The 22,814-nt window shown below is 38.9% G+C and overlaps 2 protein-coding genes and 5 long non-coding RNA genes across 9 annotated transcripts; 2 read left to right on the top strand and 5 right to left on the bottom strand.

Annotated features, from left to right (window-relative positions):
• The first annotated feature begins 183 nt into the window (after window positions 1–183).
• LOC124343875 lies at window positions 184–3,972 on the top strand. Its single transcript, XR_006919390.1, has 7 exons — window positions 184–515; window positions 592–839; window positions 1,088–1,550; window positions 1,641–1,756; window positions 3,298–3,566; window positions 3,639–3,792; window positions 3,855–3,972. It is a non-coding gene; the product is annotated as an uncharacterized LOC124343875 (long non-coding RNA).
• Window positions 3,973–4,296: 324 nt separating this feature from the next.
• Window positions 4,297–4,841, top strand: LOC124343928. The gene is made up of 2 exons (XR_006919453.1): window positions 4,297–4,445; window positions 4,521–4,841. It is a non-coding gene; the product is annotated as an uncharacterized LOC124343928 (long non-coding RNA).
• Window positions 4,842–7,514: 2,673 nt separating this feature from the next.
• Window positions 7,515–7,812, bottom strand: LOC124343881. The gene is made up of 2 exons (XR_006919398.1): window positions 7,649–7,812; window positions 7,515–7,586 (listed from the first exon to the last, which is right to left on the bottom strand). It is a non-coding gene; the product is annotated as an uncharacterized LOC124343881 (long non-coding RNA).
• Window positions 7,813–9,984: 2,172 nt separating this feature from the next.
• On the bottom strand, window positions 9,985–12,036 carry LOC124343857. The gene is made up of 5 exons (XR_006919363.1): window positions 11,926–12,036; window positions 11,797–11,890; window positions 11,274–11,683; window positions 10,894–11,173; window positions 9,985–10,782 (listed from the first exon to the last, which is right to left on the bottom strand). It is a non-coding gene; the product is annotated as an uncharacterized LOC124343857 (long non-coding RNA).
• Window positions 12,037–13,585: 1,549 nt separating this feature from the next.
• Window positions 13,586–16,227, bottom strand: LOC124343670 (mitochondrial fission regulator 2-like). Of its 3 annotated transcripts, none has more exons than XM_046797093.1 (6): window positions 15,763–16,227; window positions 15,478–15,695; window positions 15,163–15,413; window positions 14,755–15,088; window positions 14,203–14,521; window positions 13,586–14,128 (listed from the first exon to the last, which is right to left on the bottom strand). In XM_046797093.1, exons 1-6 carry the CDS (start codon window positions 15,886–15,888, stop codon window positions 14,087–14,089), a joined length of 1,290 nt encoding a protein of 429 aa, XP_046653049.1. In that variant the 5' UTR covers window positions 15,889–16,227; the 3' UTR covers window positions 13,586–14,086. The 3 variants fall into 3 exon arrangements, with proteins under 3 accessions (XP_046653049.1, XP_046653047.1, XP_046653048.1); XM_046797091.1 differs by having other exon boundaries at window positions 14,743–15,088; window positions 15,763–16,226; XM_046797092.1 differs by having other exon boundaries at window positions 14,743–15,085; window positions 15,763–16,222.
• A 265-nt stretch (window positions 16,228–16,492) lies between these two features.
• Window positions 16,493–19,304, bottom strand: LOC124343626 (integrator complex subunit 9-like). Its single transcript, XM_046797027.1, has 11 exons — window positions 19,154–19,304; window positions 18,890–19,084; window positions 18,623–18,825; window positions 18,355–18,556; window positions 18,159–18,292; window positions 17,982–18,094; window positions 17,726–17,906; window positions 17,218–17,657; window positions 16,951–17,141; window positions 16,719–16,886; window positions 16,493–16,648 (listed from the first exon to the last, which is right to left on the bottom strand). The coding sequence occupies exons 1-11, from the start codon at window positions 19,160–19,162 to the stop codon at window positions 16,532–16,534; spliced, it is 1,953 nt and encodes a 650-aa protein (XP_046652983.1). The 5' UTR covers window positions 19,163–19,304; the 3' UTR covers window positions 16,493–16,531.
• A 139-nt stretch (window positions 19,305–19,443) lies between these two features.
• On the bottom strand, window positions 19,444–22,325 carry LOC124343895. Its single transcript, XR_006919419.1, has 2 exons — window positions 21,334–22,325; window positions 19,444–19,954 (listed from the first exon to the last, which is right to left on the bottom strand). It is a non-coding gene; the product is annotated as an uncharacterized LOC124343895 (long non-coding RNA).
• Between the last annotated feature and the right edge of the window lie 489 nt (window positions 22,326–22,814).

Genomic DNA, 22,814 nt, shown 5'->3' on the forward strand with positions numbered 1-22,814 from the left:
AAAAATAGCAATAATCCGACGAGAGTTTATTCAACATAGATTCGTAGACAGCGGCGCTTCTCAGTTATCACCGATACACGACAGTTCGTCTGAATTGGGCATTCTGTAATCAGAATGGTAATCAGCAATTCAGCATGCACGAAAATTTGTTAAGGCTCTAAAGCCATACGCCCCATGGTGAGTCAGCCATTAACATATTTCAATATTTGTATTACTGTTTCAAAGTTTCAATCTTGGTTTCAATTATTGAATTGCTTTATTGTAGTGAGCATTTTGCAAATTAGCCTGTTTACTCAAAAGTTTAAAGTCTAAATGTATGAAACAGTCTATGTTCCCAGATCACGTTGACGCAACAAGTGATGAGGAATGCTGGATTGTTTCGCATTCGATTTTTTTCAATCTATTACTAAAATGAAATAAGTGCTGTAAGAAATTTTGGTTCAGTGTGTTTTTATGTCAAAATCAAATCACCCCACCATTGGGGTGGCACCTGGTTGCGCACCAGCAAGCATGATGTAAGATTATACCGATAAGTAATACCATTATTCTTATCTTTTATTATAGCAGTAAGTTTAAGCTCTCCAAGTACAGTGTGAATTTACCTCTGTTTGTTAAAAATTCAGCAATGTAGGACAAGTACTTGATGAAGTGAACTCTAACTTTCAGCGACAGCTTCACCTACCTGTGTGAACTGCCAGACACATTGCGGAAAATAAGAAGAATTCCAATCTCCAGTCTACTGGCATGTATTACAATCTCAGAAGGGTAACAAACTATTGAAGAAAATCCAATGGGAAGAATAAAAACTTTGGTGTGAAAAAGTGCAGACTCGTTGAAAGGTAACTCAGTTTTGCTTACATGTTCAAGACTAAACAGAAAAAAGTTTAGTTTGCCAACTTTTAATCTTATCATTAAATGGTGAGATGGGATCTTCCACATCCCATCTCTTACAAATTGAACAACAAGATTATGAGTATATGAAGATGTGATTATTTGTTTAAGTAAAAATAACTTCTTCTGGATATTTTAACAAATTCCTTATTTCTCTTTTCATATTCTGGAATCTTTTGGTCACGACCAACATGAGCTCAAATGCTGGTTCATTGCACAGCGCATCTTTGTCGAAAAAACTAACCTCTGAGTCTCTGACAAGAAATTAGCATATCGTTATGGGTAACGATTTGATTTAACAGCTTTACATGTTGAATGTGATCCTAAAGTAGAGCCGGAAGATACCGGTGCGCCAACATCCAACGGTGCGCGATCAAGTTACCTTACGATTCATAGTTCCGATGGAATCACTATCAAGGAGAAAAGCAGTCGAAATGTCCTTTACCAACTGATGTCATCTTCAAGTTGGTCACGGAAGTGAGGAACAGGACGCATGTCAACCAGTACACGAACTAACACTCGATTGACGCGAACACTCTTGCGCTCAATTGTGGTAAACGAACTTTCGGCGCATTTGTGATTCAACAGTGAAATGGATGCCCATAAATTCTTTTCGATGCTCAATAATGAAATGCTTACTGTGTCTTCTTTGACTAATGGTAAAAGAGGGACTTAACTTTTGTTTAAATCAATTTTCTCATTTCTGTGTTGACTTAACTAAATATTTTATTTTTATGCATTTGTGGTAGATCGGCTTGAGGTTTAAATGGGATGCAACTTACAAACTACACCGACGTTGCAACCGGATTTTTTTACATCTGCAGTCAGAACGTTTCCATGTAACTTTCACTCCACCATCACTACGGTAGGATTTGTTATTTATAATTAAAAACCCTTTATTATTTGCTGCGTGATTTATACAGTGTTTCGGGTTCGTGATGATAACATACTCGAAACTCTTAGCTCAAATGCTCAAATGAGGTTCACTTGCGTAAATGTTCTGCTCATTTAAATGGGCAGGCATCTAGAATCGAAGGAGTTGAATTTGACTTTCAGCTGTTTTTGATTTTTTTTTTAAATAATGTTTTTAAGTATTTTGCGCTGTGATAGGTTTATCAAGTATCTGTATTAAATCGACAGTCGTGTAGTATGTATTTCTAATAGCGCTACTAACTTGTACCGTTAGGTTTGATATCCGTTTTTTATTTGGAATTTCAACGTGTTTTTTTAAATTCTCAGCAGCATGGAAGATTCCCGCGGATGGTACTCTTCTACCATTGGCTATTCCCGGCATGTGACAAACTCGGGTCAATTACTTAGCCGTTTTCAACAGTAGCCTACATGCGAATCGGGAAGACGGGCATCAGTATCATAGTGGACTGCCATAGCTGCGTTAAATAAATGAACATCGTTACAGGGTAACGTAAAATGGGGAAGTGTCGTTGGTTCCATCTCTCACCGCATTGTGACATACAGGGTCTGTACTTTTTCTTCAACACCTTAGTTAGGCTAAAACGGCTTAGGGTTAGTTACGGATAGGCTTTCAAAACGGATTACAGTTCTGCTGAGAGTAGCAAGCCTTTAGATTACGAACGGTTCTAAAATCTAGCGCATTGGTTTTTTTGTTATTTTTTGCTGTATCCATCGGCACCCAACTACCCATTTCAGGTTGGAAGTCAGATATCAATTAAGATATTGGAATGCGAACCTCTTAACCCAAGGAATTCGATGCCACTATATATACTAGCATTTGAGCATCCGGTAATTATTTGTGATCATATGTCGTATCAGACGTATCTGCTGTAAGTGTTGCACAAACAATTTAGACATTCAATTATTTTGGTTACATCGGCGAGTATTTGGCAAAACATTCTGTTCACGCACTATCTGTTTTGTTCCTCGATGCCCAATCGACAGTCGCAGTATCTATGTTACCCCCGTCCATTGTTCAAACAAGGCAATCAAGTCAAGGAAATGTTTCAACATTTCCGTATCAGATCAATAGAGGAGATAAAGCATGGATTGTTTTGCTGAAAAAAAAGTGAATGCTACAAGAAGATTTAACTGTGTCTTTATAGAATTAAGTTACCACCACTTACCTTAAAGTCAAATGCCAAGCTGTTCAAGTTTATTGTGACTGTTGATTGTCTCTGCATGTGAAGAATCCAGTGATGAGGGATGAGTACATGTTGAAATGAACTCATACATTCAGTGTCAGCTAACTTCTACATAAATTCTGTTACACATCATTTCGTCTGAAAATGAAGAATCAACATTGGTTGTGGTTTCACATATTGAAATTTTCCATGCAAACCAGCAAAACAAGATTTAGTAAGACTTCGGCAACTTTTTATTGTGTGTATATTTGAAGTTAACTTGCAATTATGTTATCTGGACATGTAACAGAATTCCTTATTTCTCTACTCTGGAATATTTGGGTTACGACCGACGAAGAAACTGGCATCCTGGAAGAAATTGACGATAGTGAAGAAACTAATGTCGTGGATTACCGAGCAGCCTCATTGTCCCATAAATTCCAACAACCTGCTTACAGTTTTGAAACAGAATTTGGAAAGGCCGTTTGTCGAGAGCCAAAAAAAAAACAATTTGAAACAAGAATTATTTAAGCAGGCAGCCCCCACGATACACAGTACAGTTGAAAAAAGAACGTGAAGGTCAATATAATTAAAGAAAAAAGTCCTCGTAAAAAAAAAGACGCTAATAATTAATTTTAATTTTAATTTCAGCGACAGAAAATCCTCTCATGATCATCATCCAACGGGTTATGCTCGTCTAACACCGTCCACCGGAAACGTTGATGTATTTAGTATCTTATTGGTGTTTATCCATTTCATCAGCTAAAATTTCTGAAATAAAGTTTATTTTCAGGAATTCATTAAGGTAATGTTGAATTTCAGAATTTTCTATAAGAGTCCTGAATTTTTTTGCTTATTCAAACTCAGAAACCATCATTCAAACATATCTTCATACTCGGAACCCGATATACAGAAGAAAAAGTGCAGCGGCCTTTTTTCTGTTAGAACAGCAGAAGTACGTGCCCAGACATCTTTGATAAAAGTAGGTTTTTTGTGTTCGACTTTATTGGGATAAGTTAAAATATGTGTTATATACTAGGTAACTCACTCAATTGGTGAATGCAAACTTTTTTCCCATTGAATAGCTAATGAAAGTAGTGTCTCGCCTAGTAGACTAGCCAAAGTAAGTGTCTCTTAACTAGTGTTGTACTTTATCTACAATATGTGTACAAGATAATTTCTAATGATATAGAAAACATAAGACTATATTTCCAATCAATAAGAAGAATTCAAGTGAATGTAAATTACTATCTGTTTTCACTTATCAGGGAAACTGTCTCGTCTTATTAACAGGAATTCTGAGGTAGTTTCAAAATGTGTTTTAATTCTGGTTGTTTGCATTCTCTTCTGCTTCAGGATCATCATGGAAAAGACTATCAACTTTTTCTCGGAGATGAGAAGCCTTTTCTTCTATCAAAAACCCAGAGTGCTCCAGTAATTGAATCCAAGTCTTTGGAGGTACTCTAGTTAATACTTCATGTTTGAGTAACCATTCCTCTAAAGTTTCATTATTTCCAACCGGATCTTCTTTAGCTTCCGGTCCTGACAAATCAGATGAAGCATCCTCTTTTGCATGTCTTACAGCTTGTTGCAATGTTCCCAGAGCTTCAGTCAGTGCTGCAGCTTGTTCAGTGGCTAAAGCTTCAGCTTGTTGTCGGGCAGCGGCTGCAGACTGTGTCACTTCTTTTTTCTCATCAGTTAATTTCAATAGCAGTTCCTTTTGATTGCGAGACTCTTCCGTCAAATTTTAAAATCTTCTTTGCATGAGTTCAATTCTCGTTCTAATTCCAGAATCTTTTTGTCTGCTTCCATCACCGCGGATTTTTCTTGGTCACATTGGGCTTTCGAGATGGTCAACTCGTTTTGCGCTCCATCTAACAGTCTGCACTTTTCTTCTGTTTCCGTTTTAGCGACGTTTACCGCATTCATTAGTGCGGATTTTTCGAGTTCGACGATGGACTTTTAATTGTCAAAGCGCGCTTTACATCTCGTCAAATCTTTTTCTGTTTCATCCAAAAGTCTGCATTTTTCTTCTGTTTCGGTTTTAGCAACAGTTACCGCATTCGTCAATGCGGATTTTTCGAGTTCTAGAATAGCTTTTTGGTTGTCAAATCCCGCTCTCAAGTTAGTCAACTCGATTTGCGCTTCATCCAATAGTCTGCATTTGTCTCTGATTTCTAATTTAGCAAAGTTAACCACATCCTCTAAAGCGGATTTATCTTGATTGAGGATGGATTTTTCGCTGTCAAAGTGCGATTTCAAGTTTTCCATTTCGACTTTCGCTTCATCTAAAAGTCTGCGTAATTCTTCTGTTTCAGCAAGGGTTACCGCATTCATCAGTGCGGATTTTTCAAGTTCAAGGATGGATTTCTGATTGTCGAAGTGCGCTTTCAAATTCGTCAACTCGGTTTGCGATTCATCCAAAAGTCTGCGCAATTCTTCAGTTTCACATTTTGCAACCTTAACCGCATCCACCAAATCGGATTTGTCTTTATCGAGGATAGATTTTTGTTCATCAAAGTGCGCTTTCAGTTCCGTCAGCTCGGTGTTAGCCTCTTCTAAAAGTCGACACTTTTCCTCGTTGTCCGTTTTAGCGACCTTAAACGCATTCTCCAAAGCAGATTTGTGTTGGTCAAATGCGCTTTTGAGCAGGTTAATTCGAAATTTACGTCTCCTTGTCCACACTGTTCTCCGGTTTCAGGAATGTTGAATTTTCCTCTGTCTTCTGCTCTGAGATGTTTGCGAGTAGGACTAAGGAGTTCCAAAAGCCAAGCACTTCCATATAGAAAGATTGTTCCGACAGGGAAAACAATGAATGAAGTAAACATTTTGGTTTCTTAAGTTTTTAGTTGATTGTGCTCAACACTATGCCCTATTGAGGTTTCACGTTGCCTCTTTAAAGGTTCTAGGCTGTCGGCTTGAAGAGCAAGTATTCACTATTCAGTACGCAATGTTTTTATGAATATTTAATATTTAGAAATCTTCAATTTCATATTTATTTATTTAGATTTTTTTTTCACATGTATATTCCAAAAAGAAAATTTAAATTTAAATAATTTCATGAGCACTTGTGTTAATTTTAGTAACGTTCGTTATCAGAATGGCAAGGCTTGTCCCCTTGCGTAATTGCCTCATAGCTATTTTACCCTTTTTTTAAATTTGTCAGAATTTAACTTAAATGTTAAATATTTTATTTAAGATTTAGGCAATTAAAATTTAATTTCATAATTTGGATGACAACGTAATATTGCAAACATTAAATTTCGAGTGTATGCTAATAATAACTGTTTTAATAATTCTTTTAGGTCCTCAAATATCAACAAACAGCGGGGGCTACCTATGAAACAAATCAGATATGAAGCAAAATAAACTAACAAGCTATTATAAATGTGCAGGGAAAATTAAGATACTTTTGGCAAAATTTTGTTAAAATTCTGTGGAATTATAATTTTATTGAAACAAACAGCAGCTAGGTGATTTAATATCCCGAACCATTAATGGAATTTGTTTTAGAGATTGACTACTTTAACAAAAATTAATTATCTTAGTAAAACTAACAATCCCTTACTTAAGACCAATGTTATTAAAGAATTACCACAGTTTACCAGAATTCTCTTCTTATATTCGGATGGGAAATTATTGTTACATGCTAATTTGAGACAAGCAAGCATTTAGTTATATGTTACTAGAATGGGTGTCAAAAATTACTTGCTTTGCGCGTAAACGCTCTAAAATGCGCGAAAGGTGGGTAAGTTAGATAAGGTTAATTGGTTAGTTAGGCAAAAATGCGGTATGCAAAAATGCTTATTTGTTCAATGATTGGTAAGAAATTTTCGACGCGGAAAAAAGTGATAGAATGCAAAACAGAAAGTACTGCGTAGCTTATTTAATAGAAACATGAAGAGTTGGTAAATGTTGGGAAATATTGCAATCCAATTGGGAAACCCTAAAATTTGAATTTTTCATCAAGTGAGAAAAAAATTAACAAAAGACTTCTAATTAATCCGTTTAAATCGAAATGAAATAAAACACACATTAAATTTAATTTTTTTAATAATATAAAATGTTTCATTCGATGATTTAATAACCTAATTTCCTTAACCTTAATAATAATTTCAATATTTACAGTTTAATGTTATTTCATACATTTACATCAGCTACATTATATGCCTATGCTTCGTTTACTTGTATGTACAATCACTCAAGACAGGAAAAGACACTATCTTGATTGACTGCAACCAGGACGATTACCTGGCCAGTGAAGAAGAGAGAAGGATGTTAGGCCAATTTTGCTAGAGAGTGATTAGTCATAGTAAAATTCCTGGTTAAACTCATGACCTTCAAAAGTTTTCATCAGGACATGTGCCTTCCAAAGGTCCCTGATCGACCAGAGCTCTCCTGATCCTCCTGATTATCACAGCGGGTGAGTGACCAACGGCGGGCGTTGGTTAGTGGCTAGTTAGGGAAACAGGGCCACAGAAAAGAAGGGAGCCCAGATATGCACTTGTCATTTATCTGTGTCCACACAAATTATCAGTCTTCAATTCCAGCAATCTCTTGTTGGTTTACAAACAACTGTAACAGTGGAGAAGGATTAACCTGAAAGGAGAGTATAAGCAGAAATAATTTTCAAACATTATTGTAGTGACAGAAAGCATTACCTCAAATCTATCAATCTTACATTGTCCTAAATTAGAACTAAGTGGTGGTCACCACAAAATCTTGAGTAGCAGCATTTTCTTGCTGTTGTCCACAAAATACATTGCAGCAAAGAACTGGATCTGGTGAAGGCATCAATATCTTGCAGATTTACAACAACTTGACAGGGAAAAGTTAATGTGAACATTATAAACCTTAAAGAACACAGCAATTTGAAAAATGTTTGGTTAAATAACTACCTTGCAACAAATTGTTTAGCTTGTGAAGATGTCAGCTTGCATTATTGGATATTTGGATTAGACCATTTTATTTCTACTGTCACTAGCACATCTAATGGAGTAGTTGGACATCCTGCGTTGTGCATTCTCCGCAAATGCGAAAATCTCATTTGTGTCCAACTCGGTCTGTGTCGCCTACAGCGTCTTATGGGAAAACCAGCTTCTCCTCGGTAAAAAAATTGTTTTCTTATCTATGACTCTGATTTTCCCCCCTTTTCTTCCTAACAGTTAATACTTTATTCATTTCTCTATTACCTAATTTTTATTTCTATCCCGAATTCCTATACGAATATCTGGTTAATTTTTAATTAATTTTTGTTTGTGACTGGTTTTTTTGTTCGTCTCCTGTAGCAGACGTTTCTAGACGTTTCTAGACAGAATCGACCACGCTACGAACGAAATTCTTCTGCCATTTTAGAATTGGGAAATAAAAAATTTTATTTTTATTTCTTTTTTAATTATTTTATTGGGGGGGCTTTTTCATAATTTTAAGTTAATTAAACTAAAAGCCTGGAGATTTTAATTTTAGAATCTGGGCCTTTTATAGTAACGTAGAGTTTAGTTCAGGAAAATTCTCGATTTTGGCCAAATTTTGGATTTCGTTTAAATCACACCTAATGGACCCCAAATTTCATGGGGATCACGAATATGTGGTTTAATTTGACGGCAGCTCAATGGTTGAGGCGCTGTGGTTACTTCCGGTATACTTCCGGAAAATTTTCTTAAGACTAGCAAGTGAGCTTTGTTCTGTGTATAGTTCTCAATATTGCAAGCTTGTTTTTAAGTTTTAAAAATTGCAACTTTAAATCTTTGAGCTAAAAATCCTGATTATTGTTTCTTTCTGTATTATTTTACTTTTATTGGCATGTCACTTAATAAGAGTTGTTTTGTCCTTATTCAGGTAATGCAGAGGAGAGGTCGAGAAGATGGATTTTCTCATCTTTAAAAATCGTCACCGGTCTCCATGGAATGTTGCCCCTGGTCCTGGTGCGAACGAAACTCGTTGGAGTGAATTGATGTAAGTTCATCATTTACAAGTTACTCACATTTAGGTTGTGTGTATTGTATTTTAATCCTATCCAATTTTTTAAAATCTGATTTAGAATGCGCCAACAAAATAGCCTACTTCTGGCAATGGAAAGGGACCATCACTGGAAAACGGAAAGGGCAATCGCGACCGACACCGAGACTCGTCATCAACGTGGATCATCGTATTGTTGGTATTATTTCATCTGTGTTAGTGTTAGTTAACCCGTTGGCTGCCACGCCTTTGTTCTCCCCTAGCTCCTTAGCACGGGCCGCGCTGTTCGGTCTCGTGGTTTTCATGCCGCGGGGTCGGACAGTCGCACCAGCCCCAGATTCGCCGCAAGGCGCCTGTTAGGCAATGCACCATAGGGACTTCCCCCTTGTCGATACGGTGATGGATTCTAGAGGTTGTGCATTCCATCTTCTCCTGTCACCGTGTCAGCCCGGACTTGTCAGCAATGGCAAGTCCCTCCTTGGTCATGGATCCTTCTGACGTGGCGCGTAGAGTAGTAGAAAAATAACCTACGGGTTGTATGGCATGGCAGCCAACGGGTGAACTTAAGTGTATGTGTGTATAAGTGTATGAATGTATGTATGTGACTGTAAAATGTGGTGGAATTGTGGGTGGAGGTGGGACAATAAAGGAATTCCTTTTAATATGTTTGTACATTGTGACTCATCATTTATAATTGAAGATTGAAATCTTACATTTTTTACATGAATTTCAAATGGAATTTTGGATTTTATTTTCAGAGTTCGTAGATCAATGGCAATGTAAAACCAAACACAATACTTGTCTTGATATCCATTTGTTACACCAAGTTAATTAAAAATTCAAGAGTAGGTTAAGAACAAACACTTAACAGTACGTTTCTTTCGTAACTTGCCCAGAAAATGAAATTCGTCCAAGCATCAAAATGTTCTTGTTAAAAGGATCTTTTAAAGCAACAGACGCTCTTCTAAAAAACAAAAAATCTAATACGTTGCAATGTTAAAAGGCTTAGAGGTGTTAAGAATTCTCACAAAAAAATCAATTACTCATTAAAAAATGTATTCTGATTTGAATCACTACTAACAAAAATTTAGGATAGGTTTAAGTATTCTTGAAGTAAGCTGGAGAGGCATAAGTTGTGATGTAATATTCAGATGCCTTAGCGGTGTAGTAACTCGGAGCAGAGAAATACTTCGGAGCTTCGGTATAGTAGCTGGGGTAGAAGCGTAAGTAGTGATATAATACTCAGATGCCTCGGTATTGTAGTAAACAGGAGCTTCAGTGTAGTAGCTGGGGGCAGCGTAGATTTTGGTGTAGTAAACTGCGAACCTCGGAATAGTAATTCGGATCACCGTAGTGGGATGAAGCGGCCGCTGTGTAGTAAATATGTACTGTCTCAGTTGTGGATGTGTAGTTGGGTGCAGAGTAATATTTGGGGGTCCCGGTGTAGTACGCTGTAGCAGAGTGGTACTTGTGAGCCTCGGTGTAGTAAGCTTGGGGAACATACGTAGTCGTGTAGTACTCCATTTCTCTGGTGGTGTAGTGCTTGGGAGCCTTGGTGCAGTATGCTGTAGCAGCGTAGGTTGTGGTGTAACACTCCGGTGCCTTGGTGCTGTAGTACTTGTGGGCCTCGGTGGTTTAGTACTTGTAGGCCTCGGTATAATAACTTGGATCGGAGTAGTACTTATGGGCGACTGTGTAGTAACTGGTTGTTGCGTATGATGTTGTGTAGTTAAGCGGCGACGTTGCGGTTTGGTATCCGCCATCCCATGAAACACCGATATAACAGTGATCAACCCAGCAATGGACGATAACCGACGCAGAACGACGCCATAATTAACTGAGAAATAAATCATTTGAACATACAATTATCAGTTATAATTGGCATATCGACAAACAGAAAAAAAAAATTGAATTGATGTTAAACTCGATGCAAAAAAAAAAAATTTACCGATGATTGAGAATTGGAAGAATGCAGTTGATGACAAATATTGTGCTGCAGTTGTTGCCGTGTCGGAGATGCTCACTCGACTGATCTCGATACCCTTTTCCCTCTCCCTTTATACGACTTTCTCATCCTAATCCAGCTCTTAAGCTTTACGGCTATTGCACCCACTTGATAACACTGCAACACGTGTATTTCTCACCCAACCTCGGAGGAGTTCGGTACACCGGTGGTCGACCCGCCAGCAACGATAGAACACCCAACAGCAGCACGACGGCAAAATTAACTGAAGAAAATTTAAACATTGATTTTCATTTATAAATAATTAATCAATAATGTAAAAATGTAGAATGATCCAAATCTAAATGTAAAAAAGGCATATTTACGCATGATTGCGAATCGGTTGCACGATCAGGACTGCAGTTGGTGACGCATGGAGTACTACAGATATATCCGTGTGTAGTAAGGTGCAGAAGCGTAGGTTGTGGTGTAATACTCGGGGGTCTTGGACTCTTGGTGTAGTCAGAAGCCTCTGTTTAGTAGTAAGTTGGAGCAGAGTAATACTTCGATCCATCGGTGTAGTAAACTGAGGCAGCATACGTGGCTGTGTAACATTAGGCCTTCTCAGTGTAGTACTTGGAGCGTCGGTTAAGTAACTGGTCGTTGCATTTGATGTTGTTTTGTAGTAAGACGGCGGCGTTGCGGTTTGGTATCCGTCATCCCCAGGAGACATCGGTACACCAGTGGTCGGCACAGCCATCAACGATAACCAACAGCAGAACGACGCCATTGTTGACTAGACAATAAATAATTTGAACATTACCATTCAGTTATAAGTGGCATATTAACAAGTATAAAAAACAAGGTTGAATTTATTCAACATTCCATGTAAAACACGCGAATACTTACCTACGATTACGAATAGGAAGAACGCTGATGGTGACAAATAGTACACCACAGTTGTTGCCGGGTCGGAGATGCACACTCGACTGAACTCTAACGTCTATTCGTCTAACACCTTTCTCTCTCCTTTTATACCACTTTTTCTCATCCTTATTCACTTCTTAAGCCTTGTGGCTATTGTACCTGCTTGATAATAATGAAACACGTCCCGTTCTCACCCAACCTCTACACCACATGATACCTTTTACGTTATTATCTCCGTGACCTTCAAAAGTGAAGGAAAAACTGGCCTTTCCTCCTGCAGGTTGACGGGGATGGGTCTACAAAAACTAATATCAAAATGAAAAGCAAATGGTTATTTAACACATCCCGTTCTCACCCAACCTCTACACCACTGCATAACACGTTGTACGTAATGATCTCCGTGACCTTCGAAAGTGAAGGAAATGCAAACTGGCCTTTCCTCCTGCAGGTTGACGTTGCTGGGGATGGGTCTACAAAAACCAATATCAAAATGAATACCAAATGGCCTGCTTATTTAGCAGCATAGAGCAAATTATACCTGCTTGAAATGTGCAACACGTACCATTCTCACCCAACCTCTACACCACTGCATAACACGTTGTAATGATCTCCGTGACCTTCGAAAGTGAAGGAAATGCAAACTAGCCTTACCTTCTGCAGGTTGCTGGGGACTGGAATGGTCTTCAACAACCAATATTTAAAAAATATATAATGGTTATTACTTAAACTTTACTCACTTTAAACCGCTTTATACCAATTGACATTTGAGTCATTTGACTCGTTTCTTTGGAGAATGAATAAATCTTCCATTTCGAACCGTTTGAAGGAAAGTCGGCTATTTTGAAAATATTCCATTGCAAACTTATCTAAGTTTCAAACACATGATCAATCCATATTCATTTCATGATATGCACATATCTCTGTTCCGATGAGTGAATGTAAATATTGCCTCCACAACGTTCCTGTAAGCTTAATGCTTACTTAAACCAGCTTAAAGCTTTAAAATAGAATAGCTAGGGTAGTAATTTTTCGAAGTAGATGATAGACCAATAGTTCATTAACAATGGAGTTCCCATCAAATAAGACACCAAAGACACCCTTCAGTGAGATCTACCCTTCGGTTTCAATACCCAAACATCAAAACATAAGCTTAAAATTTGTTGGTTTAAGGTAACTAACTATGTGTGATTACAAAGGCCCTGGGTTCAATTTTAATTTCCTTCACATGTCTGATTCATCATTCATCCTCCATGCCTCCATGCTATGTTCCACTCTTTCCATGTCTGTAACTGAAAGTAACAGAAACTGATGTTATGTATCTGACAGCTAAAACTATAGCCATTTCGACGAGACAGCATTGTAAACAAATTCCTGCTCTAGCTCATCGAGAATAATAAAAATAACCAACAACAATAACAGGCAAAAATCTAAACAAATTCATGCTTACACAATTATTGAACAACTTCAAATCCTACTGCTGTCTTTGCTTTTGCTCATATTTTGAAAGCCATCTGACGGACAAATTTTCAACGACCAAAACATTAAATTTTTTTTTCAATAACCTGATTTAAATGCAATTACCATAACAGTGAAATATTTTTACAGATTTACCTCATGATTCTTTACAGCATAAACTGTTGCTCGGTAATAAGGAACTCGCATACGCTGTGCTATGAGCCGAGATGTTTGTCACTGTGGGTAGCTACGTTAAAAATAATTTCGATTCACATTCGCCTAGAGATACTAAAGAAGAAAAGAACAATTGTGATACTACTTTTCAATCGGCAATATAAGTTTTCATCTTGGGAATTACACAGTAGGAATAATCAGTAAGCATAAAAGTGAAAAATGGGAGGTGTTTTTTTAAGTACAGTTGTCTAAAAATTCAGACATTACAATTTGGCTTAAAACAAACAGGATATCCACCAACATCGTAACATATTCCAGGCCAAATAGTCAAATATTGGTCAATTTTTTATTTTTTTTAACACGAGTCCACACTGTGAAAAAAGAAAGAAAAGATTTTAAACGTTATACCCTTTATAGGAAGATGATGACAGACAAAAGCGAATGGCCGCACTCCAGACAGACTAGACCCCAGCTGCTGTCCCAAGATGTAAATCAACTGGATACTCATTATTACCCCCAGATCCAAAAAAGCATCAGAAAGTTCTTTTAGAAAAGAGGCATATTTAGTTTTCGAAATTATAACTTGGTTGAAATAAACGCAAAGATTCGGATACACTAATAGAGATTCGCCCAATCGCAGTCATCAACTCCTCTGTCCAGTTTTTCTAAGCAGATGCTGGCCAAACTAAACAAAAGAGAAAATAACTATTTAAAGAGGTAACTCTTTTAACAACAGTGGAAACAATTTCAATAATTTACAGGCTGTTGAATAGTTCCGTTTTCTTTGTCGGCACAAACTGCTTCTGGACGAGTATAGACAAAGAGCTTTCTCGGACTGGGTGGAGCAGGTTTAGGTTTCGAATTCGTTGGCTTCGGTGCGACAGGTGAATTAAATAGATATTCAGTAGACTCCGAGAAGGAATCTTCACGATCTTCACGACTTTCGCGTTCTGGGGAATCACTTATTTGATTCATTTGTGCAAAACGTTTCCGCAATGCAAGAGCTATCATCGTTGAAGGGTCAATGTCGTCTTTATCTGGCCTGTTCCTTCCTTTTACAGGAGTTGCATTCACCGACCTTGAAGAAAAGATTGAATTCATTAAGCAAACACCAGAAAAAACATTTCTCTTCGCCTCTGAAAATTTCAAACACGATAAGAAGCTATTTTACACGGAGCCCAGTAAGAAAAGCAAAGGACTTACGTTCACCAATCCCATGGCAGACTACATATAAAGTCATTTTGTAACACACATAATTTAATACAAGAAAAAGAAAATCGTAAAATGAATCAATCTTACTTTGAGTCGTACCTGTCCACTTTCTTCAATTTAACTTTGCCCATGTCTTTTAAAACATCTGTCATGGAGGGTACTGACATGGCTCGTGACTTTCTGTCTACTTGATCTGTGGCTTTTAAGCTCTTATTTTGCAATGATTCAGCCAAAGATAGTTTTCTGTTAGGTGTTTCGTTGGCAGTTCCGTTAATGGGTAGAGGAGGAGGTGGAGGAGGAAGAAGTCCAGTAGACATTGGAGGTGGTGGAGGAGGTGGTCCAAAGAGCATGGTGGCAGGCGGTGGTGGAGGTGGAGGCGGCATGAAAGGCGGAGGCGGTGGAATGGGAGTAGCAGGCATGCTTCCATAGTCTACTAGACATGTTTGTGTAGGACACAAAAGAAGAAATTTATGCAAGTGCTGCAAGGAAATCAGCGAAAAAGATTACCTGACGTTCCTGGTTTATTGTTTGTCGCAACGTTAACTATTTTTGCAATCTGTTCTCTCAAACGAGATAGTTCATCCTCCAGAGCCGAAATTTTGGTCATGGCCACTGTGTCAATTGTGCTTTGAGAGCTGTACATTGAATCAGCACATACACTTGGTGGAGATGCTGAACGAACAGAAGGAACATCATCTTCATATGGAATTATTTCCGAATCAGCAATGGATGATGATGCTTTGGGTTTCATTTTTTTACTGGATAAAATAAGAAGTAAGTTAAAAACACTATTGAAATGCTGCACGATTATCAGTTACTTACTTCCAAAAGTCAATTTTGCCATTGTTGTCTAAAGTTGGAATGGCTGCTAAGCCTTCATCAACTGTGGATTGTGCATCCCATTCTAAACTAGATGAATATTCTGAGTTCACAATTGTAAAGTGTATGCGAGGCGACGGTTTGATGGGAATCCTGCAAGCTAATTTTCGTATTAAGCTCCTCTGATTTCCAGCATCTCCCCTTTGAAATATGAAAAGTACCTTTGGGCAAAAAAAAAAAAATGAAATATTTTTTTCTAGAAAAGTGAAAGGTTGCTTCAATACTTACTTGGTCTGAGGCATTTACCAACACAGAATCAATTCTAAGTTGCTGAGCAATGAGCCAAGCAAAATCTTGTAAATCTATACGAAGCTCCTGAAGTACATCGATTACCGTCCTCATTAACTGACCCATTGTTATGACTTTTTTAATATGGCAATCGAAAGAAATTTAACGAATAAGAAAGTCACCCATATGACCAGGAAATCAACAATAAAGAAAAAAACGCTTCAACTTGGGGGTTTCAACTTAGGGATAAAACAAAGCGAGCGAAGATTTAACTCAGCAATTCTCCTCAAATTGAGGCTACATACTTCAAAACAAAGTCAATATTAGTTCGATGACGAGAGCAACTACTGCCGTCCCTAGTAATATGGGTTAGTCTAGTAAACTGAATGATATGTAAATGAAATTCACAGAAATTACAATGCAACAGACGATATAAAATGCAGCATTGCCATTTCACAACGTGATAACTTTGGAATATTTTAAAAAAAGAAAAATTATAATCTATAGACGTCATTTCCCGAATAGAATTCCGCGTGATTCCTTTACAAAATTTAGTATTTTTTAAATTAAAATTCTAGGGACGTTGTTAAGCTCAATGCACTCCAAATTTAACCCAGTTCTTTCGTCAGAATTTCTTTGTTCTCACGGGTAAAAGGTAAACCGTCGATACATCTTTCACGACCGTCACTTTCTACAATTATTTATCCTGCTATTTATTTTTATGCTTGGGTTTAATGAGAGAAAAATTCGAATGTATTTATGGTGATGTTCACAAACAAGGTAGACATTGTAGCAAAATATCCCTTAAAGTTCTCCGTAGCGCTTCGTCGTGGCAGTAAACATGAGTGTTGGAACCTTCTAGTTGAATCACAGTGTCCTCTCTTGGCTAAAAGACAAAATTGGAAAGAAAAGTTATTACGACTCTTGAAATGACAAAATGATATATGGAGTAGTACCAAGTGAATGACGACGCCTCGAGGAGTGTCTTCGACCCGAGCATCTAGCAAACCATGTTGACTGAGCAAATGCAACAGTTGAGTTGTGTCAACAGAGCCCCAAGGATGGCGAGGCAGCATTCTCTCTGACGCACTGTACAATGTGCCTCCTTCCTCTTCGTTTAATACCTAGATTTGAAAAATAGTAAAATCTATGAGACACTGTCAAAAGTTAGGAGAACAAAGGACTCACTTTCAGAGTAAATTTATTGTCACGAGCATCCAATTTTCCAGTCAGAGTAGAGGCTGAAAGGCCCGTTTTAAATTGGATGGGTTCGAGACGAGAGGCCAGGGCCGGATCAAGATGCACTTTTTCCTGCTTCCTCTTAATTGGTAACTGTAACACCTGGTAGGACTTCATACCCAATGCTGGTGGATCCAATTCTAAAAAAAAAGAAAGAAGAAGGTTAACTGACTGGTCAACTAGATCCAGTTCAACAGGACTCGATCGAAGACTTACCCTGAATAACCAAGTCTGATCTTAAGGGAGCCGACACTGGCGGGTGGAGGTAAACGTCTGGAACGAGTAAGTTGCCTGGCTTGAGATCGCGTATCAGTTTATTGGCTTGAGTGAAGCTCAAACTCGTGTCAATGGGACAGTGAACGATTTTCATGGTCAGTGGTTGATAGGGGGCCAGGGCTTCCAGGTAAGGGAAATCGGGTTCAACGAAGACGATACTGTGGTTGCTATGACTACCCCATAACTCTATGAAGTGAACTACATTGCCAAAACGAAGGGAAGGATGACCGCAAAATACGACACATGGCTGTCTGTACTCGTTGGTGAATCCTTCGGCATGCAGGCTTGGGAAGTGTTTCAGTCGACCATTTTTGATGAGGTGGGCGTGCGGAAATGGTTCTTCTGGGAGATAAACTTTGCTCTGCTTGCCTGAAGATAACCTATATGAAATGAGGATGATAAGTTGACTAAACATTCTCGGAAAAATAATAAATGTGACAAGCCGAACCATTCAGCGAAGATGTTGGAATAAGCCAAGGAAGTTTCGGCCACGGGAGAGAAGAAAAACAGCGGAATCTGACTAAGACCAATATTGTCTAAATGAACTGAGAGACATTCGAACAGATCGTAAAGAAGGCCGGAAGGGTGACAAGGGACTAGGCAAGATCCGCCTGATCGTAACGTGGATGCTGCAAAAGGTATAAGGAAACATTGTCAGTTGTTTTTTCTTATTTCATTTAATAGAATTTCACTATTTTAATTACCAACTGCCATGCAGAATTCGCCCAACATTGAATCTGGATTGGCCACGGGGGTCTGAGTCAACGCTGTCAAGATCAGGAGATCGGCATTTCTAAGGGCAACTTGATCCATCGGCCTGTACAAGGAAAAAATTGAATAAAATTAATTTGTAAAAGGAAAACTAATTAAGCTTATAGAACCTTGGATGGGTCGTGAGAGTAGATGAAGCGCTCACGTACGCAATCTTTTCATAGCCGGAATGAATGATCCAATTGCAACTACCAAGGGAATATCCAGAACTGACGGCCATCACAGTTAAAGCACCGCAGATATCCTAAAAGAAGTCGATTAATATTGTTTCATAAGAATTTTTTAAAAATCCGAAAAATGACGTACAATTTTTTCGTTGAAGCCAACCATGCGAACTTTTGCCAGGGCTGCATTGATTGCTTTTGTGGAATAAACTTTCTTCCAATCATTTGGTCTCAGAGCCCCACTGAGAGGAGGAGGAAGAGACTGGAGTACTTGCTTCCATCTGTTTGCTCGCTGATTTTTGGGAGTCCTTTCCAAGTAGTTGACAAGTTCTTCCATGTAGAGCCTACGACAATATAGAAGAATACAATATACTCTCAATATTGTGTGACAACAATTGCAGGTTGCATACTTTCCAATCTGCAAGGTGGGTTCAGTTGCATATACCCTCCCTTTAAAGCCAGTTTCTTCTGTGATGAATGGCAGTGCCAGCATGCAGGCATGATTCGACAGCAAAATGGTATCCACATCAGAGATGTCGAAAATGTCTGACTGAGGGGGCAGTATCTCTATTGGGCCATCCACCAACACTCGATTTTCACATTCTTTCAGCTCCTATACAGCATAAATGAACATTTGAAATGACACAAAGATAGAGAAGAGATCAAATCTAACTCACTCCATCAAGAAGTGCAGCATCCTGCGTGTCTCTCGGGATCCAGTTTGGTAAATTTGAGAGCCTTTTGCTGGCAACGAGAGGCAGAGGTAGAAAATGAAGGGCCGAGTTGATATCCAGCCCACAATCGAGCATCAGCGAAACGCCTTTGAAATTCAAGATGTTGCAGGGTTTATTTGGGTTGGCGCCCAGACTGTACTATGTAAACAGAAACTGTGTTTATCAGACCGCTCCATTTCGGTGAAAGGAAAATATTAAAATGCTTACGATTTTCATGTTGTGGGCGCGTTTTATCTGACAAGTGACAAGAAAGAATTTTTATTTCAAACTCGGTATATGACAGATAGATCCAGACTTGTTTGTTTGTCCGGTTCGTACTTAGTACTTACTACACGAGCTGCTAGCAGACTAACATTTGAAAACCCAATGCAGCGTTGTCATTCTTCAACTTGTAAAAATAAGTTCATTTTATTTTATTATTTTATTTTTAAAAAATAAGAGCGCCGGAACGCGAAAGAAATAAATCTAGAATACAAAATTGAAATCTGAATCATACATTCGTTTTTGAGAATGTGTATTGAATAACGCCATCGGATACGTAACAAACAAGCGAAACAAAAGAAGCCACAAAGTTACACACATTTTGTCAATGATTAAGAACGAAAGAACATTATATCACTATACAGTTTTGTTGGTTGTCAAAAAAAAAAGAATTCGTCGATTGTGTTGCAAGACACGCCCTTATCAGTTCTCCGTCCAGTAGGGTGTTCAACTAAATCTTGGTGCAACCAAGAAAAAGGAACTTTCCAAAAAATCTAACCGGACTGGTGAATGATAAGGCCAAGTCATTGAACCATTTTCTCCACAGCGAGAGATGATACGTGATGCTCCTTCAGCTTCCGGTGTCGAAATGCCTCCTATATATTTGATGCCCCTGCAACAACAGAAGAAAAAAACACACACACAATAAAAAGAATCCAATAAGCAAGACCAAGCAAGAAAATGAAGAAAACAACATGGTCGATGATCGGCTTGGCCTCTGTGTTTGGTCGGGAGTCTGCTGTGTGTCTGTGTGAGAAGAGAGAAATAAGAGCAGACACGGTTACTAAGGGGGAGAGAAAGGGAAATGAAATACGATGGGGGGGGAACACAACACACACATCACAAATGGGTGTCGGAGACGACCAACGACTATACCCAAAGAGGGGAGAGCATTTTTCCTCTGTATATATATATACGTGAGCAAAAAGGAGAGAGTGAACGGTCTTTTACAAAATAGGAAACATCTGCCCGGCTGCTGGCCCTTTTCCCATATCAAAAAGGAAAGAAAAGAATGAAAAAGAGAAGCTTTTGTGTGTGTGTTTGATATATACCATGGGGTAGGTGGTGGTAGTAGTAGTACAGTAGTGTAGTTGGGAAATCAAAAGAGCTCAGGGGCCTCCCCCCTTATTCACCAGAAATGAAAAAAAAGAGAAAATGTCGATACTCTGCTGGGTCGGTTGAGTGATCTATCGAGAGAAGAAGAAAAATGTGTGTTCCAACACACGATAGCTGCTGCTGCTGCTGCTAAAGGCTCTTACAAGAAATTGAAGCCGGAGCAATGTGAGATGTGTCTCTCAACACTCGAAGAGAGAAAGAAGAGGAAGCAGCAGCAGCAGCTTGCTTACGACGTGTTTGTTGTGTGTGACCTCGTCTGACCGTTTTAACCATCAACGGATAGAAGGGAGGGGAGAGAGAGTTCAAAGTCTTTTTTTTTTCTATTCAAAATATATATAATTTTTCTTCTCCCCCCCCCCCCTCTCACTGTGTGTTAAGAATTTATTTTACAGCCGGTTCAAAAGGTTATAAGCGATAATGCAGCTGGCGCTCGGGAGTGTCTAAGCAACAACATTGGGCATGTCTGCCTCTGTCTGAGCGTGTGTGGCGTATAGATTAGATTAAATGGACGAAGCAGGGGGGTGGGGATGCAATTGAATCATTTGAAGGACATGGGAGAAAATTGCTCCACTTCTTTTTTTTTTCAAAAATGTAAACGTCAAATAAAAATAAAAAGCCTACGGATATTCAAACGAGTTTGGCCAGAGTGAATCTAGAAAACAAAATGACGCGTCCGGTTTCTTTAAACTTAAACGAATCATAGTTGGCAACCGCGAGATAACACACACACCGAAAGAAAATAAGGTCGTTATTACACACACAAAACGGATGTTGCACTGACGGTCTGAGAATTAACTAACGAAATTTAGAAAAGGAAAAAGCTAAAATGGAAAAGAAAAATGATTGTTATCGGATGCTGCACGGAGGGAGTGAGAGAAGGGAATTAAACCAATTAGCAGTTGGCATTTTCCGACTAACGTCGTATCCGGTCTCTCCCCCCCCCCTTCATCCCGCACACAAATAAAAATCACAGAAAATAAATAACAAATTAAACATTAAAAAAATATTACCATAAATATGCTAACGTTGAAAAATGATGTGGTGACGACGACGATATGTGAGTTGAGGAGTCACATCATCAAACAAAACGAACTGTCGACGTTGTCTCTCCATCTGCGACTACGGCCACCACCTCCTTGCCCACCCCACCTAACTGTCTGCTTCCCCCCTCCTGACTGAGCGACGGCAGATGGCGTCGGCGTCGAACCCGGACTCTGAAAAACCGCCGGCCAAACACACACACACACAACACAATTGCACACACTAGATGAGAGAGAAAACGTGAAGCCATCTTTATACCATGTGAGTGTGTACGGGCGCTTCTACTCCACCCTCTCGTCGACTCATCGATCGGGAGCACATCCCAACCCCCCTCCTATTGCGACGGTGGCGCTGACGTCGTGCGACGCTTAGGATCACTCCCATTCTCTTGGCTCTCCCCGTGATGATGATTCTCGGCATTGTTTTTCTTTTACAACCCAACGAATTTTTTTTAGTTTCTTATCCTTTTAAAATATTGGCAACATCAATGCAAACCCCATCAAAATAATGTGGAAACGGAAATCAATTCTGAAATGATAGAAATCGACACACTCGCCGCGAAATACCACGAGATTGTACGACACGCCGAGCCTTTCGTATATAATAAGATGGCCGCCTTTCTCTCTCTCCTAATGATTTTTTAAAATTTGTTTTGGCAAAATGAAATTGTGTTCAACTAACCTTTAGATCTGCCAATCAAACCCTCAAAACCGATGACGAACACGACAAACTAAAAAATTTAAAAGAAAAAATGAAAGAAAAAAAAAGAAATTGGACGAGAGGAAATTGGGAACGTCCGACGAGGACGTCGACTGGCCGATGACTGCGATCCGGCGACACGCAGTGAAGAAACTTTAATACCGCCCCATCTCTCTCCTTCTGTCTTTCGTCTCTCCCTATATGTATCCTCCTCTATTTTGTACAGGGCCAGCAGATGCGTGTGTAGGGGAGGAGGATGCTGTACAACCCACCCTTTTCTTTCTCCCACCCACCCCCAAAAGATAAACTTAATCTTCTAGTCGATAACGGGCATAAACGCTGTGCTCTTCTTCGACATCTTCTTCTGGTTTTGTGACCCACCCAAAAATGTGTGAGAATTTTTCTCTTTTATCACTCTCGAGTGTAATTTATCGAAAAATGGCCGCCACACATTTTTACACACACACTGAGAAAAAAAGAGATTTAATGAAAAAAGTTCATTTCTTATCAGATGCACATGCGCAGCGATGGGGGGGGGGAGAAATTAAACAATTAGAATATGTGCGGAATTTTCGGTGGATGGGGGGGGGGGGGAACCGTTCTGTCGATCTGTTGCCTATTAGGAGCAGGGCGTAGGGCGTATTTGGTACTAGTTTTAATGAATTCACCATGTTCCATGCTTTTTATTATTATACGATCCAGCAAACAAACAATTTTGATGAAATGCTCTTACATCTATACCGAAAAGTGG

Source organism: Daphnia pulicaria, chromosome 6 (genome assembly GCF_021234035.1).
Source record: "Daphnia pulicaria isolate SC F1-1A chromosome 6, SC_F0-13Bv2, whole genome shotgun sequence".
NCBI classification, from domain to species: Eukaryota; Metazoa; Arthropoda; class Branchiopoda; order Diplostraca; family Daphniidae; genus Daphnia; species Daphnia pulicaria.

What these genes read in the sequence shown, in the direction of transcription:
- LOC124343670 (XM_046797091.1), bottom strand. Translation starts at nt 15,888, where the DNA reads ATGGGTCAGTTAATGAGGACGGTAATCGATGTACTTCAGGAGCTTCGT. An exon ending in GGCAAAATTGACTTTTGGAA is followed by an intron (nt 15,414 to 15,477) that starts GTAAGTAACTGA and finishes TATTTTATCCAG; the next exon opens with TAAAAAAATGAAACCCAAAG. An exon ending in CAATAAACCAGGAACGTCAG is followed by an intron (nt 15,089 to 15,162) that starts GTAATCTTTTTC and finishes AAACATGTCTAG; the next exon opens with TAGACTATGGAAGCATGCCT.
- LOC124343626 (XM_046797027.1), bottom strand. An exon ending in TTGGCTTCAACGAAAAAATT is followed by an intron (nt 18,293 to 18,354) that starts GTACGTCATTTT and finishes GACTTCTTTTAG; the next exon opens with GATATCTGCGGTGCTTTAAC. An exon ending in ACAATAAATTTACTCTGAAA is followed by an intron (nt 16,887 to 16,950) that starts GTGAGTCCTTTG and finishes TTTCAAATCTAG; the next exon opens with GTATTAAACGAAGAGGAAGG.